Source organism: Castor canadensis, chromosome 7 (assembly GCF_047511655.1).
Source record: "Castor canadensis chromosome 7, mCasCan1.hap1v2, whole genome shotgun sequence".
Classification (NCBI taxonomy): Eukaryota; Metazoa; Chordata; class Mammalia; order Rodentia; family Castoridae; genus Castor; species Castor canadensis.
In genome coordinates, this window is record NC_133392.1 from 37,706,956 (window position 1) to 37,734,508 (window position 27,553).

The following is a 27,553-nucleotide window of genomic DNA, read 5'->3' on the forward strand; positions in this document are numbered from 1 at the left end:
ACCTCCAAAAAGGAGAACTATAGGCCAATCTCCTTAATGAACATTGATGCAAAAATCCTCAACAAAATAATGGCAAACCGAATTCAGCAACACATCAAAAAGATTATTCACCACGACCAGGTAGGCTTCATCCCAGGGATGCAGGGGTGGTTCAACATACGAAAATCAATAAACGTAATAAACCACATTAACAGAAGCAAAGACAAAAACCACTTGATCATCTCAATAGATGCAGAAAAAGCCTTTGATAAGATCCAACATCATTTCATGATAAAAGCTCTAAGAAAACTAGGAATAGAAGGAAAGTTCCTCAACATTATAAAAGCTATATATGACAAACCTACAGCCAGCATTATACTTAACGGAGAAAAATTAAAACCGTTCCCTCTAAAATCAGGAACCAGACAAGGATGCCCACTATCTCCACTCCTATTCAACATAGTACTGGAATTCCTAGCCAGAGCAATTAGGCAAGAAGAAGGAATAAAAGGAATACAAATAGGTAAAGAAACTGTCAAAATATCCCTATTTGCAGACGACATGATCCTATACCTTAAAGACCCAAAAAACTCTACTCAGAAGCTTCTAGACATCATCAATAGCTATAGCAAGGTAGCAGGATATAAAATCAACATAGAAAAATCATTAGCATTTCTATACACTAACAATGAGCAAACGGAAAAAGAATGTATGAAAACAATTCCATTTACAATAGCCTCAAAAAAAATCAAATACCTAGGTGTAAACCTAACAAAAGATGTGAAAGACCTCTACAAGGAAAACTATACACTTCTGAAGAAAGAGATTGAGGAAGACTATAGAAAGTGGAGAGATCTCCCATGCTCATGGATTGGTAGAATCAACATAGTAAAAATGTCTATACTCCCAAAAGTAATCTACATGTTTAATGCAATTCCCATCAAAATTCCAATGACATTCATCAAAGAGATTGAAAAATCTACTGTTAAATTTATATGGAAACACAAGAGGCCACGAATAGCCAAGGCAATACTCAGTCAAAAGAACAATGCAGGAGGTATCACAATACCTGACTTCAAACTATATTACAAAGCAATAATAATAAAAACAGCATGGTACTGGCACAAAAACAGACATGAAGACCAGTGGAACAGAATAGAGGATCCAGATATGAAGCCACACAACTATAAGCAACTTATCTTTGACAAAGGAGCTAAAAATATACGATGGAGAAATAGCAGCCTCTTCAACAAAAACTGCTGGGAAAACTGGTTAGCAGTCTGCAAAAAACTGAAACTAGATCCATGTATATCACCCTATACCAAGATTAACTCAAAATGGATCAAGGATCTTAATATCAGACCCCAAACTCTTAAGTTGATACAAGAAAGAGTAGGAAATACTCTGGAGTTAGTAGGTATAGGTAAGAACTTTCTCAATGAAACCCCAGCAGCACAGCAACTAAGAGATAGCATAGATAAATGGGACCTCATAAAACTAAAAAGCTTCTGTTCATCAAAAGAAATGGTCTCTAAACTGAAGAGAACACCCACAGAGTGGGAGAAAATATTTGCCAATTATACATCAGACAAAGGACTGATAACCAGAATATACAGGGAACTTAAAAAACTAAATTCTCCCAAAACTAATGAACCAATAAAGAAATGGGCATGTGAACTAAACAGAACTTTCTCAAAAGAAGAAATTCAAATGGCCAGAAAACACATGAAAAAATGCTCACCATCTCTAGCAATAAAGGAAATGCAAATTAAAACCACACTAAGATTCCACCTCACCCCTGTTAGAATAGCCATCATCAGCAACACCACCACCAACAGGTGTTGGCGAGGATGCAGGGAAAAAGGAACCCTCTTACACTGTTGGTGGGAATGTAGACTAGTACAACCACTCTGGAAAAAAATTTGGAGGCTACTTAAAAAGCTGGACATCGATCTACCATTTGATCCAGCAATACCACTCTTGGGGATATACCCAAAAGACTGTTACTCCAGAGGCACCTGCACATCCATGTTTATTGCGGCACTATTCACAATAGCCAAGTTATGGAAACAGCCAAGATGCCCCAGCACTGACGAATGGATTAAGAAAATGTGGTATCTATACACAATGGAATTTTATGCAGCCATGAAGAAGAACGAAATGTTATCATTCGCTGGTAAATGGATGGAATTGGAGAACATCATTCTGAGTGAGGTTAGCCTGGCTCAAAAGACCAAAAATCGTATGTTCTCCCTCATATGTGGACATTAGATCAAGGGCAAACACAACAAGGGGATTGGACTATGAGCACATGATAAAAGCGAGAGCACACAAGGGAGGGGTGAGGATAGGTAAGACACCTAAAAAACTAGCTAGCATTTGTTGCCCTTAATGCAGAGAAACTAAAGCAGATACCTTAAAGCAACTGAGGCCAATAGGAAAAGGGGACCAGGAACTAGAGAAAAGGTTAGATCAAAAAGAATTAACCTAGAAGGTAACACCCACGCACAGGAAATCAATGTGAGTCAATGCCCTGTATAGCTATCCTTATCTCAACCAGCAAAACCCCTTGTTCCTTCCTATTATTGCTTATACTCTCTCTACAACAAAATTAGAGATAAGGGCAAAATAGTTTCTGCTGGGTATTGAGGGGGGAGCGGGAGGGGGTGGAGTGGGTGGTAAGGGAGGGGGTGGGGGCAGGGGGGAGAAATAAACCAAGCCTTGTATGCACATATGAATAATAAAAGTAAAATGAAAAAAAAAAAAAAAAAAGATTTCCTTTTATAATTTAAGGACAGCAGTTAGGAATACAATACCATCCCTCCATAAGCTTTTAGAAGTTCCCTAACCAAGATCCATGAGTAAATCTCATTAACATATTTATACATACGTAAATATATATATATACACACACACGCACACACATATATGTGTATCTATGTGTGTGTATGTATATATTTAAACTCCTCCCCTCAACTATTTTAATCAGCTTTTTGGAGCAACTCTAATGAGGAAAGAGTAAAGAGTGAGGAAAATAACTTTCTTTTTTTCATTCCAAACAAGGGAGAGGGTAGCAGTTGTTTAGGCTGTAGATTAGTTTATTTTCATGTTCAGCTATATCTTATAACAGAAGATTAAAAAGTCTGATAAAATTCCTCCCTATTTTATTTTATAAAAGCTACCCCATTCTTTTTTTAACAATAGTTGTATTACTTCTGGATATACTCAAACAGCAGCATGTACATCTCATTCTTTGGTCTCTGCCAGTTCTAATCTGAAGAATCCAATGCACCAGCCTATTCTTACCCAAATGTCCTTGCCGTACTGTGTGTGTGTGTGTGTGTGTGTGTGTGTGTGTGTGTGTGTGAGAGAGAGAGAGAGAGAGATTGGCAACAAAGTTGAAGATGTGGATGAATTAAATATGTACCTGGCACTATGATTATGTGCCAAGATAGAACAGTGCTCCTGTTTTACTTTTTATGTCTTGGCTAAAAAATACTCAATAGTTTCTTAGCCCTTTTCAATTAGAAAAGCCATTGATTATATTGACTTTCATGAAAACTATTAGAGCTTACTTCTATTTAACTCTACTAAAGTTCAGTCTTTTGTCTTGGTTTTGTTAGGAAGACAACTGCAGTTACTTTGATAAACCAGTAAAACATATTAAAACCTCAAACAACTAGCTAAGTTATGATTTTTTATAAACTGATTTACAATAATAGGAAAGGAACTATGCAAACTAGGAAGTCGTTTTAAATAAGTAAACCTCAAATTAAAATAAACTCTAAAATATGCTTTAGTAAGCAAATCTGTAGAAATTTTTGAAATTGTTCATACTTACCGGCAAATGAGTAAACACCTGAAAGATGCTTCTCAAAAAATTAATAAGATCCATTAAATAACCACTAGCTCTTCCATCTGGCTCAGACATTGTCCAATCATAATCAGCAAGCTGAACAAATTCATCAATTTTTTGATTAAGTTTGGTATATATTTCTCCTTCTGCTGCATGTCGAGCATCCTGACAGGGACAAAATAACAAAAGAAACAGAAAATAAAGCAAGTTTTCTTAAAATTCTATATTTTGTTTTATATATTTTTGGCTTAATATTTTGTTATTTATTCAAAATCCAGGAAAACTGTTGTTGTTTGCATTATTCTGTTTATTCAACTGGATATCACGTCTTTTCTTCTTTCTTTCTAGATGCAGTATCTTTTTTTGTGTCTTTAAATGATGGAATACTTTACGAGATATTAATTCCTGACTTGTTCTCACAACTATAGAAGTCCCTTAGGAAACACAGACAGGAGAAAACAGAAGTTGTCAAGAATGCAAAAGACCACACCTACTCACTGACTCACTGAGGAAAGTAAGTTGGACTATCTCAGAAAAAATGGAATAGAGTCCTTCTAGATCCATAGGGGGTTGGTTCCAGAAGTCCCTCCCCCAACAGATACCAAATTCCAAAGATGCTCAAGTCTCTTATATAAAATGGTATAGTATTTGCATAACTTATATACATCCTCCTAAATATTTTAAATCATCTCCAGATGACTTATAATAGAAAGTAAATGCTATATAAACTATTGTTATATTGTTTAGGGAACAATGACAAGAAAAAATGTCTGTACATGTACAGTACAGACACAATTTTTTCTGAAATATTTTTGATCTGAGGTTGGCTGAATCCACAAATGTGGAATCCTTGGACACAGAGGACCAACTACAGTTGCTGGTGCTATGAATTTAAGAGGTGGCAGGCATGGAGCTGATAATGCACTTCTCTAAAGAAAAAAGAAATGATGTGCATGACATCAGCAAAAATAGCACAGTGAAGATCCCCAAGCATTCTCTTCTCCAAGAAAACTATCAAAAATTGTTAAACCTGAATTTTCCTGTTCTGAAAATTTATCCAAAACTTACAGTAACCCAGGCAACATTTATTCAAGACAAACAGCTGAATCATAAGAATATGAGCTTTATGCCATTTTACTCTGCCCTATTTCCAAATTCTCTCCATAGTACCCTTGAAAATGAGGATGTCGCAACTGTAATAAAACCCAGCAGCCCACCAGTCACCAAAGGTAGGAGAATAGAATTGGAGCGCCTTCAAAGCTACATTCCCAGAGAATTATCATGCTTGACCTATTTGGTGGTTTCTTGGAAGACCTCAGTCCCACTTGCAGAGATGTCTTTATTTGACCAGAATTAGGGCTTGTCCAGGGGCAAAATACCTTTCCCTAAGGGCATTTGTCAAAAACAACTAGAGGCAATTTTTATCAAGGAGGATATCTGAGATGCTAGTTGGGACAAAGAACAGGTTAACCAAATTTTCACAAGAAAAAAATTGGAAAATGGGATGTCCACAGACATCTTTGAAAAGCTCTGACATATTCCTGGGAATCTAGAAGGTCATGTGCATGTGTGGGACTACATGCCTGCTCACATAAGACCTGAGAAGGCTCTGAGCTCTCATTTATGACTAACCTTGAAGCTCTGTGCAAGATAACTGAAAGCTAAAACAGAATTGTTAACTTCCCACCTCAGGATTTAAGCCATATCCCAGTATCACACAGAGACCTTTGGCAAAGACTGGGGAACTTAATGGTTCCAGGCTTTTAAGGAAATTTGTGACTAATCATATCTGATCATTAGGCAAACCAAGCCACACATGACAAGGAATATAGACCTTACAGATTTAGTTCAGCCAAGTCACAAAATAAATAACAAACAGGAGGAAAATCAAACCCTAGGGATGAGAGAGAATCTGATCTCCAAATGTGCATGTTATATTATTTTAAATGTCCAATTACCAACAAAAATTACAAGTTATGCAAATAAACAAGAAAGTATGACCCTTACACAGGAAAAAAAACAATCAATAAAAATAGTCCATGAAGAACCCCAGATGCTAGACTTAAAAGACAAAAAGTTCAAATAAGCTATTTAAAATGTGTTCCAAGAACAAATGGAAATCATACCTAAAGAACTAAAAAAAGATTAGAAAAATGTCTCACCAGGTAGAGAATATAAACAGAAATTGTTAAAAAGTACAATAAGTTAAATAAAAAGACAAATCACTAGAAAGCTTTAACAGCAGATTTGAACAGGTGGAAGAAACTGAAGACTTAACTAGATCTAACACACATCTTTAAAGGACATTCCCTCAACAACAGCAAATCACACATTATTCTCAACTGAGACACACTCCTGAACTGTCCTAACATGGACAGACATAAAACAAGTCTTAAAAGGACTGAAGGCATACCAAGTATGGTCTCTAACAACAATGTAATAAAATCAGACTTAAATAAGAGAAAGATATTTGGAAAATAAACAATAGACTTATAAATAACCAACGGAACAAAGAAATATGATCAAAATTAGAAAATACTATGAAACAACCAAAAATAAAACCATAGTGCCAAACTCACAGGATGTAACTACAACAATGCTTTGAGGGATATTTATAGCTACACATGTCTATATTATAAAAGAAGGTCCTCAAATTATTAACCTGAATTCCACATTAAAAATCTCAAAAATAAAGCAGAGGTGGGGTGCTCTCACTCACTCAGGCTGCAGCACTCTGACAGAATGGCATTAGAGACACGGGAGGACTAGGCAAAGTGGCCTTTGGAACCAAGGCAAAAGATCCTCATGCAAGGGAATCACATGATCTTGAACAGGGAGCATCTTGGAAGTTAAAACCAAAAAGATCTCTGCCTTTCTGTCAAATTTTTTTAGCTACGCAAGTCTCCATGATTCTTTGTACCTACCTACCTTCCTACCTTCCTTCTTTCCTTCCTTCCCTTTCTTTTTCTTTTGGGGAGGAGGTGGTACAGAGCCTCACACTTGCTAGGCAGGTGCTCTACCACTTGAGTTACTCCACCAGTCCTTTTTTGTACCACCTTAAGGAGGGTAGACAACTTGTCACTCACCAGTAGAGCATGAAAACTGGATTTAATTTGATTTGGGTAGCAAAGTAGTATTTCTGGGAAAACTGATACCTATTTAGACTATTACCCTAAGAAGAAGACCTAGTATGCACTTTAACCTGACATACAAGTTATATCACATCTATGAATAAGACCACTGTACAGACACTGAAATGAGTAAGACAGTCCCTAACCTTAAGAATTCCTCCAAGTTTAGGATGGATATATATATATATGGAATATAACAAAACATGACTAATGCTATATTAGAAGTTTTACAAAGCATCCTGAGTAAACAAAAGAGGAAATAATTAGTTCTTATTTGGTATGTTAGAAAAAGTTTTGCAGAAGCAATGCCATTTGGGTTGAAACTTCAAAAATATAATCAGGAATCCTTACTAGGTATTTTGCTTTGTGTACCTTAAAATTTTTTCAAAAGGATAGAACACAAAAAGGTAAACATGAATGTTCAAAATGTGCCATCTTCACACTGCAATGCTTTTTTGACTCTCCCACTTTTCTAACTAACCATTTACTACTCACTGCCAACCTGGGCTGAGGAAAACCAACTGGTAGACATTCATTCATCTGCATGCTTGCCTTCACAGTAGGAATTCCAGGAAAGGTTTTTCTTTACCTACTCAGAGGTCTAATACAAATTTGACATAAGTAATAAAAACTTCCAACAGTGCTCCTCCTCAATGATAGAAAAAAGTAAAATCAACACTACTTTGGATAAAACAGGAATTTAAAATAAGATAATGATAATAGGGGAGAAATGACCCAAGCCTTGTATGCACATATGAATAATAATAAAAAAAAAAGAATTCTTTATGCAATCTAGATACAAGGTCTTTGATGGATAAATAAAAGTATTGCAAATATCAAAAAAAAGATAATGATAATAGTATTAACTGAAATTGAAAGGAAGCACAAATAAATATGGCAGTAGCAAAATAAATTCTGACTCAAAATAGTTACAGAAACTTAAGCTATCAGTCTCTCTCCATCAAAATCAGAGTTTTAATTTCAAATCCAGAGAAGTCTTAATATTGAGAAGCTAAACATCAATGTTTATCAGTAATACCATATCAGCCACTATACAGTAAAAAAAACATCCACCAATATGTAAGCCCCATTAAGACTGGAAGTTTGTATCTGTCTTTGCCCCTGGATGTATCCCCAGCAGCTAGAACAGTACTTGGCACATAGAGGCAGTAGATGAGTACTTGTTAAATGAATGTTTTGAAACATTATAATGTAGTTGGGACAGAAAAGTTCCACTTACAAAATTATCTTGGAATGAATAAATAAAGGAATAAAATAGTATTGAATACATGTACAGCACAAAGAAGGGATCATGTGGGCTGGAAACAAGGTTTCATGGACCTGAATCTATCTGATGATATGGAAAAATAGGAACCTAGAAAGAAGTATTTATGTCAGTTGTTCTAGTTACTATTGTTGGAGTAATAAACTAAGTGGCTTAAAATATCATGTTTATGGGCTCTACAGTTCAGAGAACAATGGGGATGACTTTGAATATCTGGGACCTCCACTGGGATGACTTGAAGGCTGAAAAGCATACTCAATGCTGGGGACTGGAATCATCTGGAGGGGTCGGTCCTTCACTCATGTATCTGGTACCTGGGATGGGTAACTTCTCCATATAGCCCAGTTTCCTCATAGCATGGTGGTTATACCAAATTACCTGAGTTAACTTACTGAAGTTATTTTGCATGCAAAGGAGGAAAAAATATGTACTGAACATCTGCAGAATCATTTATTTGAAAGTTGAAACAACAGTAACTGAACAAAGGGGTCATATTTAATATGTATTAGTCACTGCAGTAATATGTACTTCTCTTTAACCTTCCTAACTACATTAGAGAGAGGTAAGTAAGATAGCAAATGCTTACAGTGCTAGGAACTGAACCCTTATCTTTGAGCAAACTAGGCAAGCACTCTATGACTGAGCTACACCCCAGACCCTAACAATTAAAAAACCCAGTTCAGGGTTGGGGATTTAGCTCAGTGGAAGAGCGCTTGCCTGGCAAGTGCAAGGCCCTGAGTTTGGTCCCCAGCACCAAATAAATAAATAAATAAATAAAAATTAAAAACCCAGTTCAAGAGATTTCTCTCCTCCAAACTCATAGAATTGAAATACCTGATTAATTTTTTTATCTTTACAAAAATGACTATTCTTTTAAGAGTCTAATTTAAATCCAGCTTTAAAATCAATGTTATATTTCTTAATACTCTTTATTATATAGTTTAATAAACTAAGAAGATATTAGTTCACATTTTTCTGGACTTTTTAAAAAGCAATATGGGACAATTAAAATATTAACCCAATTTAGGGAATGCAAGGGACCAAATATCTAGAAATTTTGAAATAACAAAGGAAAGAAAAATTGAAGGAAGAAAAATTATAAACATGATGATGATTAAAATAATTCACATTATAGCCAAATGAAGTAATTAACTGTATTTTATTTTTGGACTTCATGGTCAGTGATGAAGTGATCCAGAATACACTTTTTTTTTTAAGGGACCTAACCAAAAATGAAGGGGAACATATAAAAATTATGATTGCTTTTATTGTTGCTATCAAGAATTTTTTGAGGACAATACTAAGAGCCAGTTCTACTTTCTCCATAAACTGTCTAAGTTAAGACAAACTTTTCTGAAGATTTTTCTTAAATTGAGGGAGGGGTATATTTTAAGATGTTTAGTAGCGCTTGAAATCTAAGTCAAGACAGGAATTGAGTAGCTGTTTCAAGAGAAATTCTAGACAGCAGTTCTGAGGAGAAACATGTTCTAAAGACAGTACTTGATCATCAAAAGAAATGGTCTCTAAACTGAAGAGAACACCCACAGAGTGGGAGAAAATATTTGCCAACTATACATCAGACAAAGGACTGATAACCAGAATATACAGGGAACTTAAAAAACTAAATTCTCCCAAAACTAATGAACCAATAAAGAAATGGGCAAGTGAACTAAACAGAACTTTCTCAAAAGAAGAAATTCAAATGGCCAGAAAACACATGAAAAAATGCTCACCATCTCTAGCAATAGAGGAAATGCAAATTAAAACCACACTAAGATTCCACCTCACCCCTGTTAGAATAGCCATCATCAGCAACACCACCACCAACAGGTGTTGGCGAGGATGCAGGGAAAAAGGAACCCTCTTACACTGTTGGTGGGAATGTAGACTAGTACAACCACTCTGGAAAAAAATTTGGAGGCTACTTAAAAAGCTGGACATCGATCTACCATTTGATCCAGCAATACCACTCTTGGGGATATACCCAAAAGACTGTTACTCCAGAGGCACCTGCACATCCATGTTTATTGCGGCACTATTCACAATAGCCAAGTTATGGGAACAGCCAAGATGCCCCAGCACTGACGAATGGATTAAGAAAATGTGGTATCTATACACAATGGAATTTTATGCAGCCATGAAGAAGAACGAAATGTTATCATTCGCTGGTAAATGGATGGAATTGGAGAACATCATTCTGAGTGAGGTTAGCCTGGCTCAAAAGACCAAAAATCGTATGCTCTCCCTCATATGTGGACATTAGATCAAGGGCAAACACAACAAGGGGATTGGACTATGAGCACATGATAAAAGCGAGAGCACACAAGGGAGGGGTGAGGATAGGTAAGACACCTAAAAAACTAGCTAGCATTTGTTGCCCTTAATGCAGAGAAACTAAAGCAGATACCTTAAAGCAACTGAGGCCAATAGGAAAAGGGGACCAGGAACTAGAGAAAAGGTTAGATCAAAAAGAATTAACCTAGAAGGTAACACCCACGCACAGGAAATCAATGTGAGTCAATGCCCTGTATAGCTATCCTTATCTCAACCAGCAAAACCCCTTGTTCCTTCCTATTATTGCTGATACTCTCTCTACAACAAAATTAGAGATAAGGGCAAAATAGTTTCTGCTGGGTATTGAGGGGTGGGAGCGGGAGGGGGTGGAGTGGGTGGTAAGGGAGGGGGTAGGGGCAGGGGGGAGAAATGAACCAAGCCTTGTATGCACATATGAATAATAAAAGAAAAATGAAAAAGAAAAAAAAAAAGACAGTACTTGAAACTTTCTCAAGGAGTTATATTTATTTTACAATCCAGACAAATATAATCATTAGAAAGCATATATGCCCTTGATCTTGTATGATGTGGTTACATTCTTTATACCTCACCAGGTCAGGAACATATTAACTAATTCTAAATAAAATGTAAAGATTCAGCTTATAAGCAAAGTAACTGATTCTTCCTTTGCTTGTTAAAAAATAGTGCCCTCTGGAGGTAGAAACAAAACTAGCATAATTTGAGACCTTTATTTTAATGCATAGAAATTAAATGATATCATAGTGGTTCTAACCATAGGTGTACAACAAAACCACCTGAGGAACTTATTTAACAAGCACACACACAAACTCCACTTGTACCTCCTGACCATAAACATGTGGGTTTTAAATAATATCCAGTAGACAGTTAAACATATTAGTAAACATCTATGATTTTCTGTTGATTATCCATTTTTCCTTCTAGGAATAGTCCCCAAAAACATTTTAAAAACTCATCCTGTTCCCATTCACACCTATGTGCTTTGGGCAATACTGAACCTATATCTAGCTCTAAGGATAGATTCTGATGATTTAAAGTGAATTAGCAATTCCCATCCTCTTACACACAGGGAACTCTACAGCAGTTAGGGCATGAAGATGTAAACTTTCTATGACTAGTCAGCCATTTTGCTAGCAGGAGAGAGCCTAGAACTACTGGGCCACCATGTAGAATCTGAAAATGAGCCAAAACTCATCTGAAAGAGTTAAAAGATGGACTGACTCAGTACTTGTTATTATCTCCTGAGCAGCAGGGTTTAGCCTCATCTGAAATCAGCCCTATCCCTGGATATTTTAGTTACAGTGGCCAATAACATTTCTATTATTGGAAATTTTTTTTAAAAAGACAAGGTCTTGCTCTGTTGCACAGGCTGACTTCATTTCCTGGGCTCAAATGATCCTTTTGACTCAGCCTCCCAAATAGCATCATACTCAACCCCACTGTTTAAGAAAGTTGGACTTGGTTTTCTTGTCAGTTTTCTGTTAATAGCACTGAGCCTATAAGTATCTTATTAAGAAATTTTATTGAACATTTAAGGGGGAAGAAAAGGTTACATATAGTTTTATTCATTGAGAGCAAGAGGAACACTTCTATGATCTTTTACAGGCCTTAAAAATCTAAGGAGGAGATGAGATTGGAACTGTCACAACAAGTGTCCTCTTTAGCTAATTTTTTCCTATTGTAATTCAAGAAACAATGTGCCAATAAGCCATGATTTTCATCCAGAAATTTCTAAATTTTAGTTAGACTACATGTAGCATCCAGCGTATTATCTAATCTTACTACTGATGCTAAACACAGAGGAAAACAGGGAATACTATGTAACAAGACTTAATGTTTAGTTATGATGAGAGAAGGCTTATGATAATGAAATGGACAGGAAGAGGAGGCAATTTAAAAAATCAAATTTCTTAAAGCTATATATATTCCACCAAAAAATTCTGAGATCTGATAAACACTTTCAACTAAGTAGCAGGACACAATATCAACATACAAGAATCAGTAGCTTTTCTACATACCAATAATTAACAGGTTAAGAAAGAAATCAGGAAAATAATCCTCCCCCCCCAAAAAAAGCCCTCAAAAATAAAATGCCTAGAAATAAAGGTAATTAAGAATGTGAGGCCAAGTGCCAGTGGCTCAGGCCTGTAATCCTAGCTACACAATGAGCAGAGATCAGGAGGATCGAAATTCGAAGCCAGCCTGGGCGAACAGTTCCCAAAATCCTATCTTGAGAAACCCTATCGCAAAAAAAAAAAAAAAAAAAAAAAATGGGCTGGTGGAGTGGCTCAAGGTGAAGGCCCTGAATTCAAGCCCCAGTACCACCAAAAAAAAAAAAAAAAAAAAGGAATGTAAAACACCTAAACAATGAAAACTATAAAACACTGAATAAAGAAACTGAAGACCTTCCATGTTCATGGATTGCCATACTTAACAATGTGAAAATGGATATACTACAGAAAGCAATCTACAGATTCAGCGCAATCTCCATAAAATACCAATGTTATTGTTCACATGAATAGATAAGTCAATCATAAAATTCATACAGAAGCATCAAAGAACCCAAATACCCAAAGCAATCTGAGGAAAAAGGGCAATACTGGTGGTATCACAATACTTGACTTCAAATTGTACTACAAAGCCATAGTAATAAAACCAGCATGGTACTGGCACAAAACCAGACACATACAGGCTGATGGACCCAGAAGTAAATCCACACAGTTATAGCTAGAAGATTTTTAACAAAGATGTCAAAAATATATGTGGGAGAAAAGACAGTCTCTTCAACAAATGGTGTTGGGAAAACTGGACATCCACATGTAGAACACTGAAACTACATGTCTATCTCTTATCTTGTACAAAAATCAATTTAAAACAGATCAAAGATCATAATGTAAGATCTGAAATTTTGAAACTGCTACAGGAAAGCATTTGAAGATATCGGCACAGGCAATGAGTTTCTGCCGGTTTTTGTTTGTTTGTTTGTTTGTCTGTACTTAGGGTTTGAACTCAGGGCCTCACACTTGCTAGGCAGGTGTGGCAATGAAGGATGCTTTGCCATTTATACGATAGAATTTGATCCTTGATTTCTAAGTAAACTCACGAAGAAGTATGAGATGCCAGCTATGATTTCAATTAAGTATCTACAAGTCCGGAGTGATGGTTCAGCGCTAACATTTCCAAGCATTCTCTTCAACATGCAGACTTTGAGAATGACAGTTCCAGAATCCCCTAATCTAAGAATATCATGTACCAGTATTTTTGTTTCACTGATTAAGAACTAATAACAAAAATTGCTTGAAGATCCCTAGGAACAGATGTCTAGGTAACTCATATTTTAATCAGAGTACTGAATTAGCAGGTAAAATTTAATGTTAATAGTTAAATATGCTTATAATGCTAATTCTTAGCAAATTCCCTTCTTATCATGTATGTATTACTCATACATGGATGTTAGTAGAGAGACTATAAAAAATCTAATATAAAAGCTAAGGATCAACTTGTCCTTGGATAAATAAGGGTTCAAAACTTCAGTCTCTTCCTACTTATGGCACATACATGATACTGTTAAGGGTCTTTTGTAGTTTTTTTTCTCCTACAAGCTTCTTGAGAGAAGGCATAGCTATTTGTGTATTTGGGGTCTAATTGAATGCTCAACATATAACTGATTTACAGTGAGTCACTCTGGGCTAGTTCCTCTAATTCTCATAATAACCTCACACGAGGTTAAACTGTTAATCCAATTTTATAAATGAGAAATTTATAATCATTAATGTTTAAAAACTTGCCCACGTCACATGACAGCCTAACTGCAGAGTATATACAACCTTTAATCATTCTACTATATTACTGAATGAATGCCTACCTTTTCAGGCTTCTCTCTCAGTTTTAATAACTAATTTTGTAAGTCCACTGACTCAGGTATCAGTCTGCATTTGTGTCTTTTGTTGTCAGGATGACACATGAGCTCAAGAGTCATCAGAGGAGCATAAGATTTGTGGGTAGGCAGATAATTTTAAAAACCCAAGGTTGTTTCTAGACTTCACACTTTCAAAGTTTAAGTGTTAACATTAAACCAGTTATTTCTAAATACAAGTAACTGAATTTTTAAAATGTGAATTTTTATAACATAAATTTAGGAAGTTGAGTAATTTATAATATAGAATAGGAAGATGAGAATTCCTTTTAATAGAAAACTTTTAGAAATAGCTATGGGGCTTAACTAGCAAACTCATTTTACAGATAAGAGGTCAGAAAGTGCTTTATTATTAGTTTAATGAAATACTCAATGCAAGGAGATTTACATTACTAGAATATACCAGTGTGATTGACACCTTGATTAAGTTGAGCCCAGGACACTAGTAAAGCACAATTCTGGGTGTGTTTATAAGGGGGAATTCCAGAGAAAATGGGCATATGGGACAGAAACTGAGGGGTGAAGACCATCCCTAAAGGTGGGAAGTACCATTCTATAGCCTAGAGTCCCTCTCCACCCCAAAATAGAAGAAGTCTCTGCTCTCTCTGTCCTGGTTGCCATGAGTGAGCAGCTGGGCTCCACCACACACTCTCTGCCATAATGTGTGGCCTCATCTCAGGTACAAAGCAATGGGGCCACACAACCTTGGACTGTTTCTCACAGCAACAAAAAGATAACTAACACAACCAGTGTCTCATTTATATGACTCCCAATCAATAAAATAAGAAAATAGCTTATAAAATAAACATAAAATTATTTTATCTTGCAGTCTGCTTAAAACAACTATAATTAATCTCTCAGTACATTCCAATGTACTACACAAACAGAAATCTTTTCATCCAGAAAAAGGAAGACTTTGATGACATGGAATAAAATTTATTTTTCTTCAGATCAGAGCAAATAAAGGACAGAAAGCAGATCTCACTTACTTAATTCTTCTCATATTTTTGACTTGCAAGCAAACATAAAATTATTGAACTATGAAACATTCATGGAAAGTCAGTTAGTCTGATTTAGCACTACCATTTGTTGTCAAAACATGAATAAAATGTAACACATTATAGTATATCATTAGATATTTTTCTTCATTTTAATAAGATGTTTAAAAATACCAAAAAGTAACTGACATTTATCTGCTTATTTTAGGCAAGGATTATTTCTAATTCGCAGTGCTTAGGAATGTAATAGAATCATGCATATAATAAAAATTATCTTTAGTCTTTTTCAAATTTTCTAATGAAAACTTTTGGTCAGATTTCTACATACCTTAAAAGTAGAAAGTCCATAAAGTCTTGTGGTATGAACAGTTTCTTGAGAAATATTTGTAATGTTAGTTATAAAGTCCTCAAGGTATTTACAAGCCTGTTCCAGGTGTGTTGTGTTTATGATGATTTGCACAAGCTAGAAAACATGAAATATGTCTGATGAAATACAGGTCACACATATACAAAACCACTCTATTTTTTAAAACAGGCATTATTACTTTTAGCAACTATACCATTTCTCCATAATAGCAATACAGAGTATAAATAATTATCTGACTTCAAAAGTCTGCTGCAAACACTGCTTATAAATGCCAATGTTGTTTAAAAATATATCTATATACCCAGAGTCTAGAGTAATTATTTAAAAAATAACTTTTCATAGTACTTTTCAAATCTTATATATGTAGCAAGTAAAAAATGACTATCCATGTAAAGTCCGGCAATCTGAACTCAAAACATACATCCTTATATCTTCAACTATCTTCTTTTCCCCATGTAAACCCTTTTCCCTCACATTTCTTGGTTTTTCCACTAATGCTTTTTATATTTTAAAAACCTGCTTATAGGCCAGGCATGGTAGCTCAAGCCTGTAATCCTAGATAGCTGGGTGGTACAGATCAGGAAGACTGCAGTTCAAGATCAGACTGGGCAAAAAGTTATTGAGATTCCCATCTCAACCAACAAAGCTGGGCATGATGGTACAAACCTGTCATCCCAGTTACACAGGAAGCACAAGGAGGAAAATTGCAGCCCAGGCTAGCTCTGGCATAAAGCAAGACTGTATCCCAAAAATAACCAACGTAAAAAGGGCTGGCTAAGATGCTCAAGTAATAGAGCACCTGCCTAGCAAGCGTGAGGCTCTAAGTTCAACCCCCAGCATCACCGAAAAAACTGTTTATATTAATAAATTTAAAATATAAAGCTAGTTTTATAGGATTATATTCAGAAATAAGTTATAATAATTTTTTCACATAAGACATTTGGCAGCATGTTTCTTCTTAACCTACCTCTGCCAAACCCATATGAGGTTTTCTAATAAGGTTCAGTAGACAGCTACTCAAAGTTCTGGTCAGCAGCAAATTTGTTGATTTCCTAAGCATATCATCTATTTCTGTTGAGCTAAAAACAAAGGTTGCCATGATTATGCTTTCAAAGGGTACAGTTAACATTGTAAGTAATTTAACACAATGTACTAATTTGTTCCAAGTCATTCTTTTATATCTTTAAATTACAGTAATTCACATTTATTAAAACATAAACTTCAATTTAATTTCATAAAAGGGACATTTTCCACAAAGTAGAATGTTCATTTATGGTATATTTTAATGTATCAAATCAATCACTTCAGAAAAACTATGAGGTACTTAGTACCAAGATTAAACTATTCCTAAATTATGACTCCAATGCAGGACAGTCATCTTGCAAGATACTTCATATATAATGATAGCTAAAATTTACTAAAAATACCAATTGATACAAGTTCTTTCTAGATATAGTTAATGATCAGATTCAATTTAATATAACTAACCTATCAATCTCCATTGAGATTTTTTTCCTAACTTTTAAAAGATATTTAATGACATAAATTACCTTAAGCTAATTTTAATTTGGTACAAAAACCTATGATGCTTGTTAACATCCTAAAGATCGCTGAATGAGCACTAAAAAGCTTATTCCTTTTCTTCTAAGAACTAGGCCTTCAACTTAAGTAAATAATGATTTCTTGGATATGGCCCCATTATTCAAACAGGCTGTTCTTAGATCATGAATTCTCAATGTCAGCACTACTGACAGTTTAGGCTGGGGATAATTCTTTGTTGTAGAGGTTGTTCTGTGCACTATTGGGTTATTTAGTAGCAATCCTGATCCCAACCTACTAGTCCAATAGTACTCCTCCCTTCAGGTATGACTATCAAAAGTTTCTCTAGACAGTGCCAAATTAGAGATTGTAGCAGAGAAGAACAAAATCATTCCAAGTTTAAAACTTCTAAATATAGGCTAAAATTGTAGCACCCTTTTACTCTTTTTTTATTAAAATAATAATCTTAAAAATCTATGAGGCACAAATATTTACTAAATTATATTTATTTTTTAAATATTTATTTTAAATGGAAATACAGCAAGAGCTGATGAAGTACAAACACTTCTCTTACTACTCTAATGTTCTCCCATTTTAATGCAAGTACCCTTTTTGGGGGTGCTGGGGATCCTTGCACATGCTAAGCTTAAGATTCTCCCACTGATTTATACCTCCAGGCTCCAATGTAGACACTCTACTATTCCTGCTAACCGTAATTCCAGCAAACCCAAGGAGAATATTTCTTCTTCTTCTCTTTTTCTGTCTAGAATTAACATTTCCCAGGAAATGGGCATACCACCATAGGGCTTCAGGGTTACTTGATATCAAACACTAACAGAAAACTCTTTCAAATCTTACCAATAGTGGCCCTAGGGCAAGCCATTTACTCACCCTAATGAAAGAAAAGTGGTTGCCAGCTCCTCTGATTCTTTTCTGACACACCCGGTTTGTGTTTTAAAGACCCCTGGATAGTATCTCTCTCAGATGAAAAGTTAACCTTAATGTCCCGTACTCATTTAAATACTAAGTCAATGCATACTTTTTCTTCCTAAGTAAAAGCAGAGAAAGAAAATCTACCAACACCTGTGTCCTATTTATGCCAGCAAGATTTACCTGACAATGACCAGTATTGTCCCCATGAGATTTTTAATCCCAATTGAGCAACTTTTCTCTTAACTCCTTGCCTTTTGAGCCTATAATTTGTACTCATCTTAATTCTTAATTAGTATTTCGCAATAATTAAAATTTAATACATAATAAATCTAATATTTTATAGCTTAACTTCTTATGAAGACTGAAAATTTCTTAATGATCACATTAGAGTCTAGATTCTTCCTCTGCAAGCAAGCAATTATGAGACTTTGAAGTCTCTGCATGAAGTAATTTCATTCTCTGGCCTTGCTCTTGTTCATACATAAAAAGAAATCTAAGCCAGCTACGGTGGGCCATGCCTGTAATCCCAGGACTTGGAAGGCTGAGTCAGGAAGATTGTAAGTTTGGGGTCAGTCTGGGCTACATATCGAGACTGTCTCAAAAAAAACAAAGAAATCTAAACATTCATACTTATGTTTCAAAAGCTCTGAAGTATCTTCTGGTTCTAAAAATCTTACCTCCAAAATATGTTTATACACAATAAAATAAGGAGTTTTATAAATGCAGAAAGTGATTTTTCCATAACTCTTTAATGTCAAAAAAAAATACCAACTTGAATAATTCGCCTTTAGGCTGTACATGCAGATTTTAAAATAAAAATACCTATCAGAAAACTGATAATCTATAGTAAATTTAAATTTACCTGTCTTTTAATTAACTGTTGTCTATGTCTCCATATTGTGAATTCTTTATTCCTTTCATTAATAAAACTCAAATACTCAGTATATTCAGTAAAGCATAACTTTTTAAAGTATCAACATAAATGCTCCATTGAATAGATAATAATAGTTTATTAGAACTACTTGAAATTGAACAAAAATTACAGATATTTTTATCAAAGATAGAAGGAAAAAACTGGCAGCCTTTTCCATTACAGCATTAGCACACATTTAGAATGTAGGTGTTTATATATAGTCAGAACTGATGCTCTAGGTTTGATTCTAGTTTAGTCAACATTAAAGAGGGTTTCTGGAAAAGTATATATAGTAAAATGATTGATGACTTTTACCCTTGATGTTATAAATGCAGTAAAAAAGTCAGTAATAATTAGAGCCACTGTCTTTCCTGTATAAATAAAACTTAACTCCCAAAATGCTAAATTTCTATACTTTCTGCAAGTTTAATATTTTAATCAAGTATGAGTTCCTGTGTTTCAAGAATTAGCATTTAGATTAGATAATAAGAAGTACTTGTTAAAAAATTCAAATTATACACACTACCAATTTAGAAAGTACTAAAGTAATTTACATTTAAAGGGAAAGAAAAAGGGAAATGTGATGTTATAGATTCAGGGATCAATCTCAGGGCTGGGGGGAAGTTCAGTGGCAGAGCATGGGCTTGACATGCACAAGGCTTTGGGTTTGATCCCCAGCACAACATGCACAAAAAGAATGTAATATATTCCACTTAAGCCTGGTTGTAGGATAAATGCCAAAAAAAGGACTTTCTTTTTCCTTTTATTTGCATTTATTTACCTCAAAATAGTACATGAATGCATCCATGATTTTTCAAAGGTAACTAACTATAACCGAAATTTCCATTTTTTGTGAGTATGTAAGCAAATTCAAGTCCACCCAAATGTAAGTCAATTGTTCTCCATCCCTTATTTGCAAGTACTTCAGTTTCAGGCTCCTAAACATTCTTGTACATGTTCCTTCCTCCTTGTCACCACTGATCCCAACTATTTTAGTCATTTTTCATCTCTTTCTTGAATCACCTTGACCTCCTCAACATATCTTTTTTTTTTAAATCCTCCTCCAATCTATCATCCACACTGAGGCCAGAGTAAACTTTCTAAATTATAACTTTACTCACATAATTCCCTAAACATTCTTCAACAGTTCCCCAAAATGCTTTCAAAATAAAATATAAACATACTAAGCTGGAGTCTCACATCTGATATTGCAGGATCTCGTCCTCTCCCAAGACCCACAAGTCTACCATTTCCAAGGCACTACAGGGAGTACATTATGTACATGCATTACCTCATTTCATTCTTACAATCACCCTAAAATTACTTCCTCATTTTAAATGTGAGGAAACTCTAATTTACGGAAATTAGATAACCTCTCCAAGGTCCTACTTAGCCAGTGAGTGCTAGAATCAAGAATCAAACTAAGTTCTGTCAAAATCTAAAGCTTATGTTTTGAAATACTGCATTATTATACTGCTTCTGTTTTAGATCAGAATAGAATGTCAAATAAGAATCAGAACAGGCATGAATTATTGGTGGTTTTCAACCAATTTATGGCCTCAGATATATCCACTACAGAAGCCTATATCCACTGCAGAGTCATTTTATGTTATTCCATTTCAGTTAACACTCATTTGTATTCATTGTTTTCAAAGGCTAGATTGAGTGTTTAATGTTGTATACTACAGAGAATACCTTACTTCTAGTATTTAAAGATAATGTCTTTAGAGTCTTTGATAAAATTGACTGGTGGAATATTATGAAGCTTAAGCAATAATTCTTAAATTTCTCACCCAGAGAAGTTGGTAAAACTCTGGGCCTCATCATCTGAGTTCCTAATTCAGAACTTCTAAAGACTTCCCCTATGATGCTAATGCTACTGGTCTGGACACTACACTTTAAGAACCACTGGGTTATGGGGACATGTGACAAAGCAGATGCCAGACAGCTGCCTTCCTTTCTTCACCCATTCATACACAGGAATTATGAATTAGAATCTTTTAATGATCCCTATTCATAAGGGAAGAACAATGTAAGACCTGAAATCAAATTCTCCTTTATCCTGCAGAATGCATATTTCTTCTTCCACTTGTACCTTATTTAAATCTAAAATAATAATGCCATCTATACAATAAAATCATGTATTACAAACTGTTATTACCTACACTTTTTCCACTTGAAAAGTAATTGCAATATCTGAACTGCCTTCATGCCTACTTGTTATTTAAAATTCAGTAGTTTTCCAATGAAGAAGAAAATTTCCTGCTAGTCAGCATACAAATGCAGAAGAATGAATTTCAAAGAAAAGGTATTATGAAAGCCAGCATCACCACTCTGTTTTCCAGAGAGTGTTCACATCAGAAATATACCATGACTGTAATGCAGGACCCACCTATGCAGCTGGAACAAGATGTAGCATAAATAACATTAATAATAATAAACTAATAATTAGGAATATAAATGACATTAATGTGTTCTGCTACTATTAACTGACCATTCCTTATGTTCAACACCGCCAGCATTTGCTCAAGTATTTGAAAACAAATTTTGGAAATAATAATCTTTAACCCTTGAATACTTCAGTATGTGCTTCTAAAAACAATGAGGATATTTCATAATACTCACCTTAAGCCTATCTGAAAAAAAAATATCAGATTTTCAACAAGTCAAAATGCAAGAGGTAGAAAGAGGACAGTGGTGATACAGATTAGGACTGTGACTGAAGTGTACTAACTGTAAAATGATTTCTAAGGACAATCAAGAGAATAGTAATACGTACTAGAAAACAGATATGCAATAGCGGCGGGGTTTTTTTTGCAGTACTGGAGCTTGAACTCAGGGCCTATACCTTAAACCACTCTAACAGTCCTTTGGTGTATTGGACTTTTTCGATATGGTCTCACGAACTATTTGCCCAGGCTGGCTTCAAATCACAATCCTCTTGCCTTCTGAGTAGCTAGGATTACAGGCATGAGCCACCAGCACCCAGCTAATACTGTTATTTTTTAAGTGAAGTTAAATAGTGACACTTCATTTTCTTTAAAAACATTCACTATTCAAGGGTAAAAGGTCCCCTATTTCCAGAACTTGCTTTCAAATACTTCAGTAAAAAATCAACAAAGAATATATGATAGTTGGGCGCCAGCAGCTCATGCCTGTAATCCTAGCTACTTGGGAGGATGAGATTGGGAGAATCAAGGTTCCATGCTAGACCAGGCAAAAATCCCCAAGACCCCATCTCAACAGAAAAAAGCTGGGTGTGGTGGTGCATGCCTGTCATCCCAGTTACAGTCGGAAGCTTAAAATAGGAGACTGCCATCCAGACTGGCCTGGTAAAAAAGTGAGACCCTAGTTAAAAAAATAACCAGAGCAAAAAGGGCTGGAGGCAAGGGCTCAAGCATTAGAGCATGTGCCTAGCAAGTGTGAAGCCCTGAGTTCAAACTCCAGTACCATCCAAAAAAAAAAAAAAAAAAAGACTATATGGAAAAAACATTACTGTTTAATATAGTTGCTGAGATCATCGAAGTTTCCTATCAAGTTATCTCTACTTTTAAGTACATTTTAAGACTTACATAATAAAAAGTTTAAAAATACAGTATTATTTTGGGTGACGGAGTGGCTCAAGTGGTAAAGAACCTGTCTAGCAAGCGTGAGGCCCTGAGTTCCAGACCCAGTACCAGAAAAAAAAAACAGTATTAGATTTATTGCAACCATAAAAGTGACTGAAATATGAATAGTAATTCATTAAAAAGTCATGGTATGAAAATAACATATTATTGGTTCACAAAAACAATTATGATAAAGACATATTTCTTATTAGTAAGCTTACCTCCGGTGTAGTGACTCCGAAAACTTAAGGCTGGCATATATAAATTCTTTAACTTGAATGTAAATATGAGGCACTGATTGAGACATGGGGAATTTCTTTGGGAAAGATTGCTATAGAAAAATAAAATTGTTTTTGAAATTTTAGAAAAAGACATTCCAATCACCTAAAACTGCAAAAACCAAGTCAACTTCACATTTGAATCAGTAGTAAATAACTGCATCAAAAATTCTATTGTTGCAGGTATGGTGGTAAATGCCTATAAGGCCAGCACTCGGAGGTAAAGGCAGGAGGATTGTGAGTTCAAAGTCAGCCTACTACACAGTGAGTTTTGAGGCCAGCCTGAGCTACAGTGAGATCCTGTCTACTTGAAAGAAAAAAAAATCTATTATTATGTTTCTATATTATTTTTCATACTTTGAAGAAATACAGATTATTTCAGAAAAAAATGTGTAGCAATTTAACCCTATGCTTAAGTCATATTACTAGATGTGTATCAAGCAGAGACAGCACGTATCATCAGTACCTCTTTATGTTCTGATGATGAGCATGGTGCTGGAGATGCCTACCTATCAGCTTCTTTGTATCTAATAGTAACAAGAGTCAGAATTGCCAATGAAAGTTAGAGGCAAGTTTCCTGGCTCAGTTATTGAATAAAATTCTAAGACTCTCTTCACTTAGCTTCAATTGGCTTCATGCCAATTCCAGGAGACATCTAGTTTATTCTATAATTCCTAGAATATATCTTACGGCAGCTTTCTGATCACTATATTATCAAATAGTGGTATGGATCCAATGGTTCACAGTGTACTTCTTAGCTAAACTTGTTTACTCGTCAATATCTGCTTAAAAATTAGTCTCCAAAAAGTAAAATTCCTCTAAGATTTTGGCCCAAAAGTCCCTCATTTATACTTTATGAAGTCTAATCTACACTTCTATCTTGACATTCATTGCAATCTTGTTACATTAGTGAGAGTACGCTCACCATGGTCACCAAATGACTTCCTAGTTGTTAAATTCAGTGGGGCCTTCCAGTTTTTCATGTCACCTGACTTTTCTGAAGTCTCTGACCCTCCTGCTTTCTTAAATTTTTCTCTCCTTGGTATCCCGCCCCACAATGCCTTTCCTTCTATTTTTCTACCTGCTCTATTTCTCTTCACTTACCCATCCTTTAATAATTGTTTGGTCTTAGGATTTTACACTAAATCTTCTTTTCTTCCTCTATAAACACTCATAGGATGATCTCAGATATTCTCATGACTTCAATCACCATGCAAATACCAATATCTCCCAAATCTACAACTCCAGATCAAATCTTACTCTTGAAGTCCAAATGCTTGTATCTGACTATCCACTGAACACCTCCATTTGGCTATATACCATTTCAGACACATAGGTCCCAAAGTGAAGACACCATCTTTTTCTTCTAAACCTGTTCTTCTTGTATCTCCCGTCATAGTGAGTGTTGCCACCATCTAAGGCAGAACTTAATTATTACAGTTGACCCCTTATCTTCCTTATGCCTCACATGCAATCACCAATTCCTGTTATTTCAATATCTTAAATATCTCCTAAGTCACAATCCATGATCACAGCCCCTGTTCAGGCTACCAACCTCTCTCATAAGGGTGTAATGACCTGTCCCTTTCTACCTCTCTAATTACATTTCTCAAACCTCATCTCCTGTATTTCATCAACCTTTTACTTTATATTACAGGATTATAGCCTTTCTGCCTGCAGAAAATGAGACTGACTAGTGAGTATAAACCCTAAATTAGGAGCTGAATCCTAAAAGATACTATAGATATTGGGAACTCCCCACAAGTGAAGTTAAACTCCTTTAGACTACAAATCTATTTAGTATAGTTTAGCATAACTGGAAAGGACATTATAAATATTAATTCAATCTCCTCATTTGACAAATGAAGCACAAATGCTCCAATAGAGTAAGTCACTTGGCCATAGTAAGCCAAAAGCAGAGCTAACATGTGAATCCAGTCTGGTACAGTGCTCTTGATACAGATGCTATTGCCTCAACAAAGTCCTGACCAATAATTAGAACAAAACAAAACCAAGCCATGAGATGGAGAATATTCTGGTAATGTTTCTTAACAGGGACAACACTGATTGGGGTTTCAAAAATATACAATTAGAATAATCATTGCAGCTGTTTTGTGCATTAAAACATAGCTAGAAGGTATATGCAATGGCAACATTAGTAATAATCTATCTGAAAGCTATGCATTTAATCACTTGGTTGTGTATTTAGTGATTATTATTCATAATATGCTTAGTTTATACATAAAAACATACAAAATTTATAGCCACAATTCACTCAATTCAGTCATATTTATTCTGAAGGAATAAAAATATAGAAAAGGGCTAAATTATAAAGAGTTGAAAAATAAAGAAAAGGAGAAAAAATAAGAATAAAGAGAATTTAAAAAGTGATTGTTACAGTAACTATGATATTCTTTTCTTATGAGATCTGTCCTACCCAGTGATATTGGATATGTGCAATTGTACATGATTATGTATATGTGTATGTATGCACATGTATGTGCACTCATTGTGCATCCCAGTCAAACTTCCACACTGGTCTATTTTCTTTCTCTACCTTGTCTTTGTTCAGATATCTTCACTAAAGATACATATTCCTATTTCTAGAAGAAATCTTCAGGTAGCTACTGCCTTCATACATCCTATTTAACCAAGATAACTTTTTTATAGAAATATACTTCTTTTTAAAAGCCACAAAATAAGATCCTCCACAGTGATGTATATTTCAAAGAAATACTCCTTTCTTTCCGTAGAATATATTCTTATTCCTATCATCTACTCAGTATTTCATATATCTAATTTGGATTCTACCCAACATTAGTAACACTTGCACTGGAATCCACCTAACATTTGGCATAACTACTTCTAGTATCCCTAGGAAAGTCCCTTCTTAAATTCATCAAAAATAGTATTAGTAATAACAACAGCATAATCTTTAAAAGTTAAAATATAGTTAATTTTCTCAAATAACGTAACAAAAAATTGCCCTCAAAGAAGTCATTCTTCCTTACCATGTCAGGCTAATTTTATGCAGCAAAATAGATTATGAATTTGTTTTTACAAAAATCTTCATATTAAAAAGTAGTTTGTACCTTTTCAAGGTCTGGATCTTGAAAGGGAAATTTACTGATGACTATTTTATATTCTTCTTCACTGACAATAGGGATGGGGCTATAATTATCTTCTTCAAAAATGTCCCTGTTAAGAAAGGAGAATTGAAAACTTATTACAAAATGTATCATTAGAATGTTATAAAACAGTATGTTTAAAAACCCAACTCCTACAAAAGCATTTTATTTGTCAATTAAGGATCTAAACAAGAAAAACACTAGTTACCCAGAATTCTAAACTTCAGTATCAAGTAAGCCTTGTCCCTCAAAATTCATGTTCAATCTCCTCTTTCTTCTACCTAGTTTTACATCCTCTCAGTACTTTACACTTAATATTCTATTCTAGAACATTTCTCAAATGAACATACTCATTATCACTAACTAAAACATGATCAGATTTCTACAGACAATTTTTAAGTTGTTTGTCTTATGTCTTCTCTCTTCCCAAGTAGACTATAAGTTCTTAAAGATTAAAACAATATGTTTTATTTATTTAGTCTCTCGTAATATTATGATTAAAAAAGACATTTTACAGTTACTGAGGCAAAGACATTTACTACTTATCACATATTCACATGCTCTACATCATCTTCTTGTAGTTAGGCAGAGCCACATGACTCATTTGGGCCACTGGGCTGTGAGTGGAAGTGATATGTGTTGCTTTTATTAAGCCAACTGTGTAACGACCCTCCCTTCCAAGGTAACAACAGACACAGCATGTTGAGAAGATACAATCACAAACGCAAGTACCTTGGACCTCTGATTACTAAAACCACTATAGACTACTGTGTGAGTGAGAAATAAAGTATCTTCATCCACTGAGATTTTGGGGATTTTTATTGCTGCAGCATAACCCAGTCTATCTTAAGGCATCTGCTGTCTAATCATCAATTTATTTTAATCAATAATTCAGTCTGACTAATATTTATTGACACCTATTATACGCTAGACTCTGTGATGAAAACTCCCTGCCTTATGAAGATAAAAACAAGGTATCTGTTTCTGAGCCAAACAGGAAGGACAGACATGCAAACAGATTAAAATGTTTATAATGCTGTGTTATACATACAATAAGAAAGGTATAAGGTTCATAAACAGGATGAAGGAGTTTATAGAGTTTATAGGAATATCTCGAAGAAAGTTTTACAGAGAAACTATGGACTCTGTAGGGTACTAAAAGATAAAAAGAAACTTTCTGTAAGAATATGGGAAAAAAGCACTTTGCACAGAAAATACTGGTGCAAAGGTATATGGAGTGAAAAAGCCTGAGTCTTGGAAAGTGTAAAACCACAGGCAGTGCAGTATTACTTGAGTATAAAGTTGATGG

The 27,553-nt window shown here is 34.9% G+C and overlaps 1 protein-coding gene across 9 annotated transcripts in view; it reads right to left on the reverse strand.

Moving 5' to 3' along the window:
- The window catches only part of Exoc6 (exocyst complex component 6), a 210,817-nt gene that overhangs the window by 79,646 nt on the left and 103,618 nt on the right, over positions 1–27,553 (reverse strand). For all 9 annotated transcript variants that reach the window (XM_074078754.1, XM_074078757.1, XM_074078759.1 and 6 more), the window contains 5 exons: positions 26,209–26,314; positions 23,060–23,169; positions 16,813–16,924; positions 15,807–15,941; positions 3,821–4,000 (listed from right to left, as the gene is read on the reverse strand). In XM_074078754.1, coding sequence (XP_073934855.1) covers positions 3,821–4,000; positions 15,807–15,941; positions 16,813–16,924; positions 23,060–23,169; positions 26,209–26,314 — 643 coding nt within the window. The remainder of the gene's footprint in view (positions 1–3,820; positions 4,001–15,806; positions 15,942–16,812; positions 16,925–23,059; positions 23,170–26,208; positions 26,315–27,553) is intronic.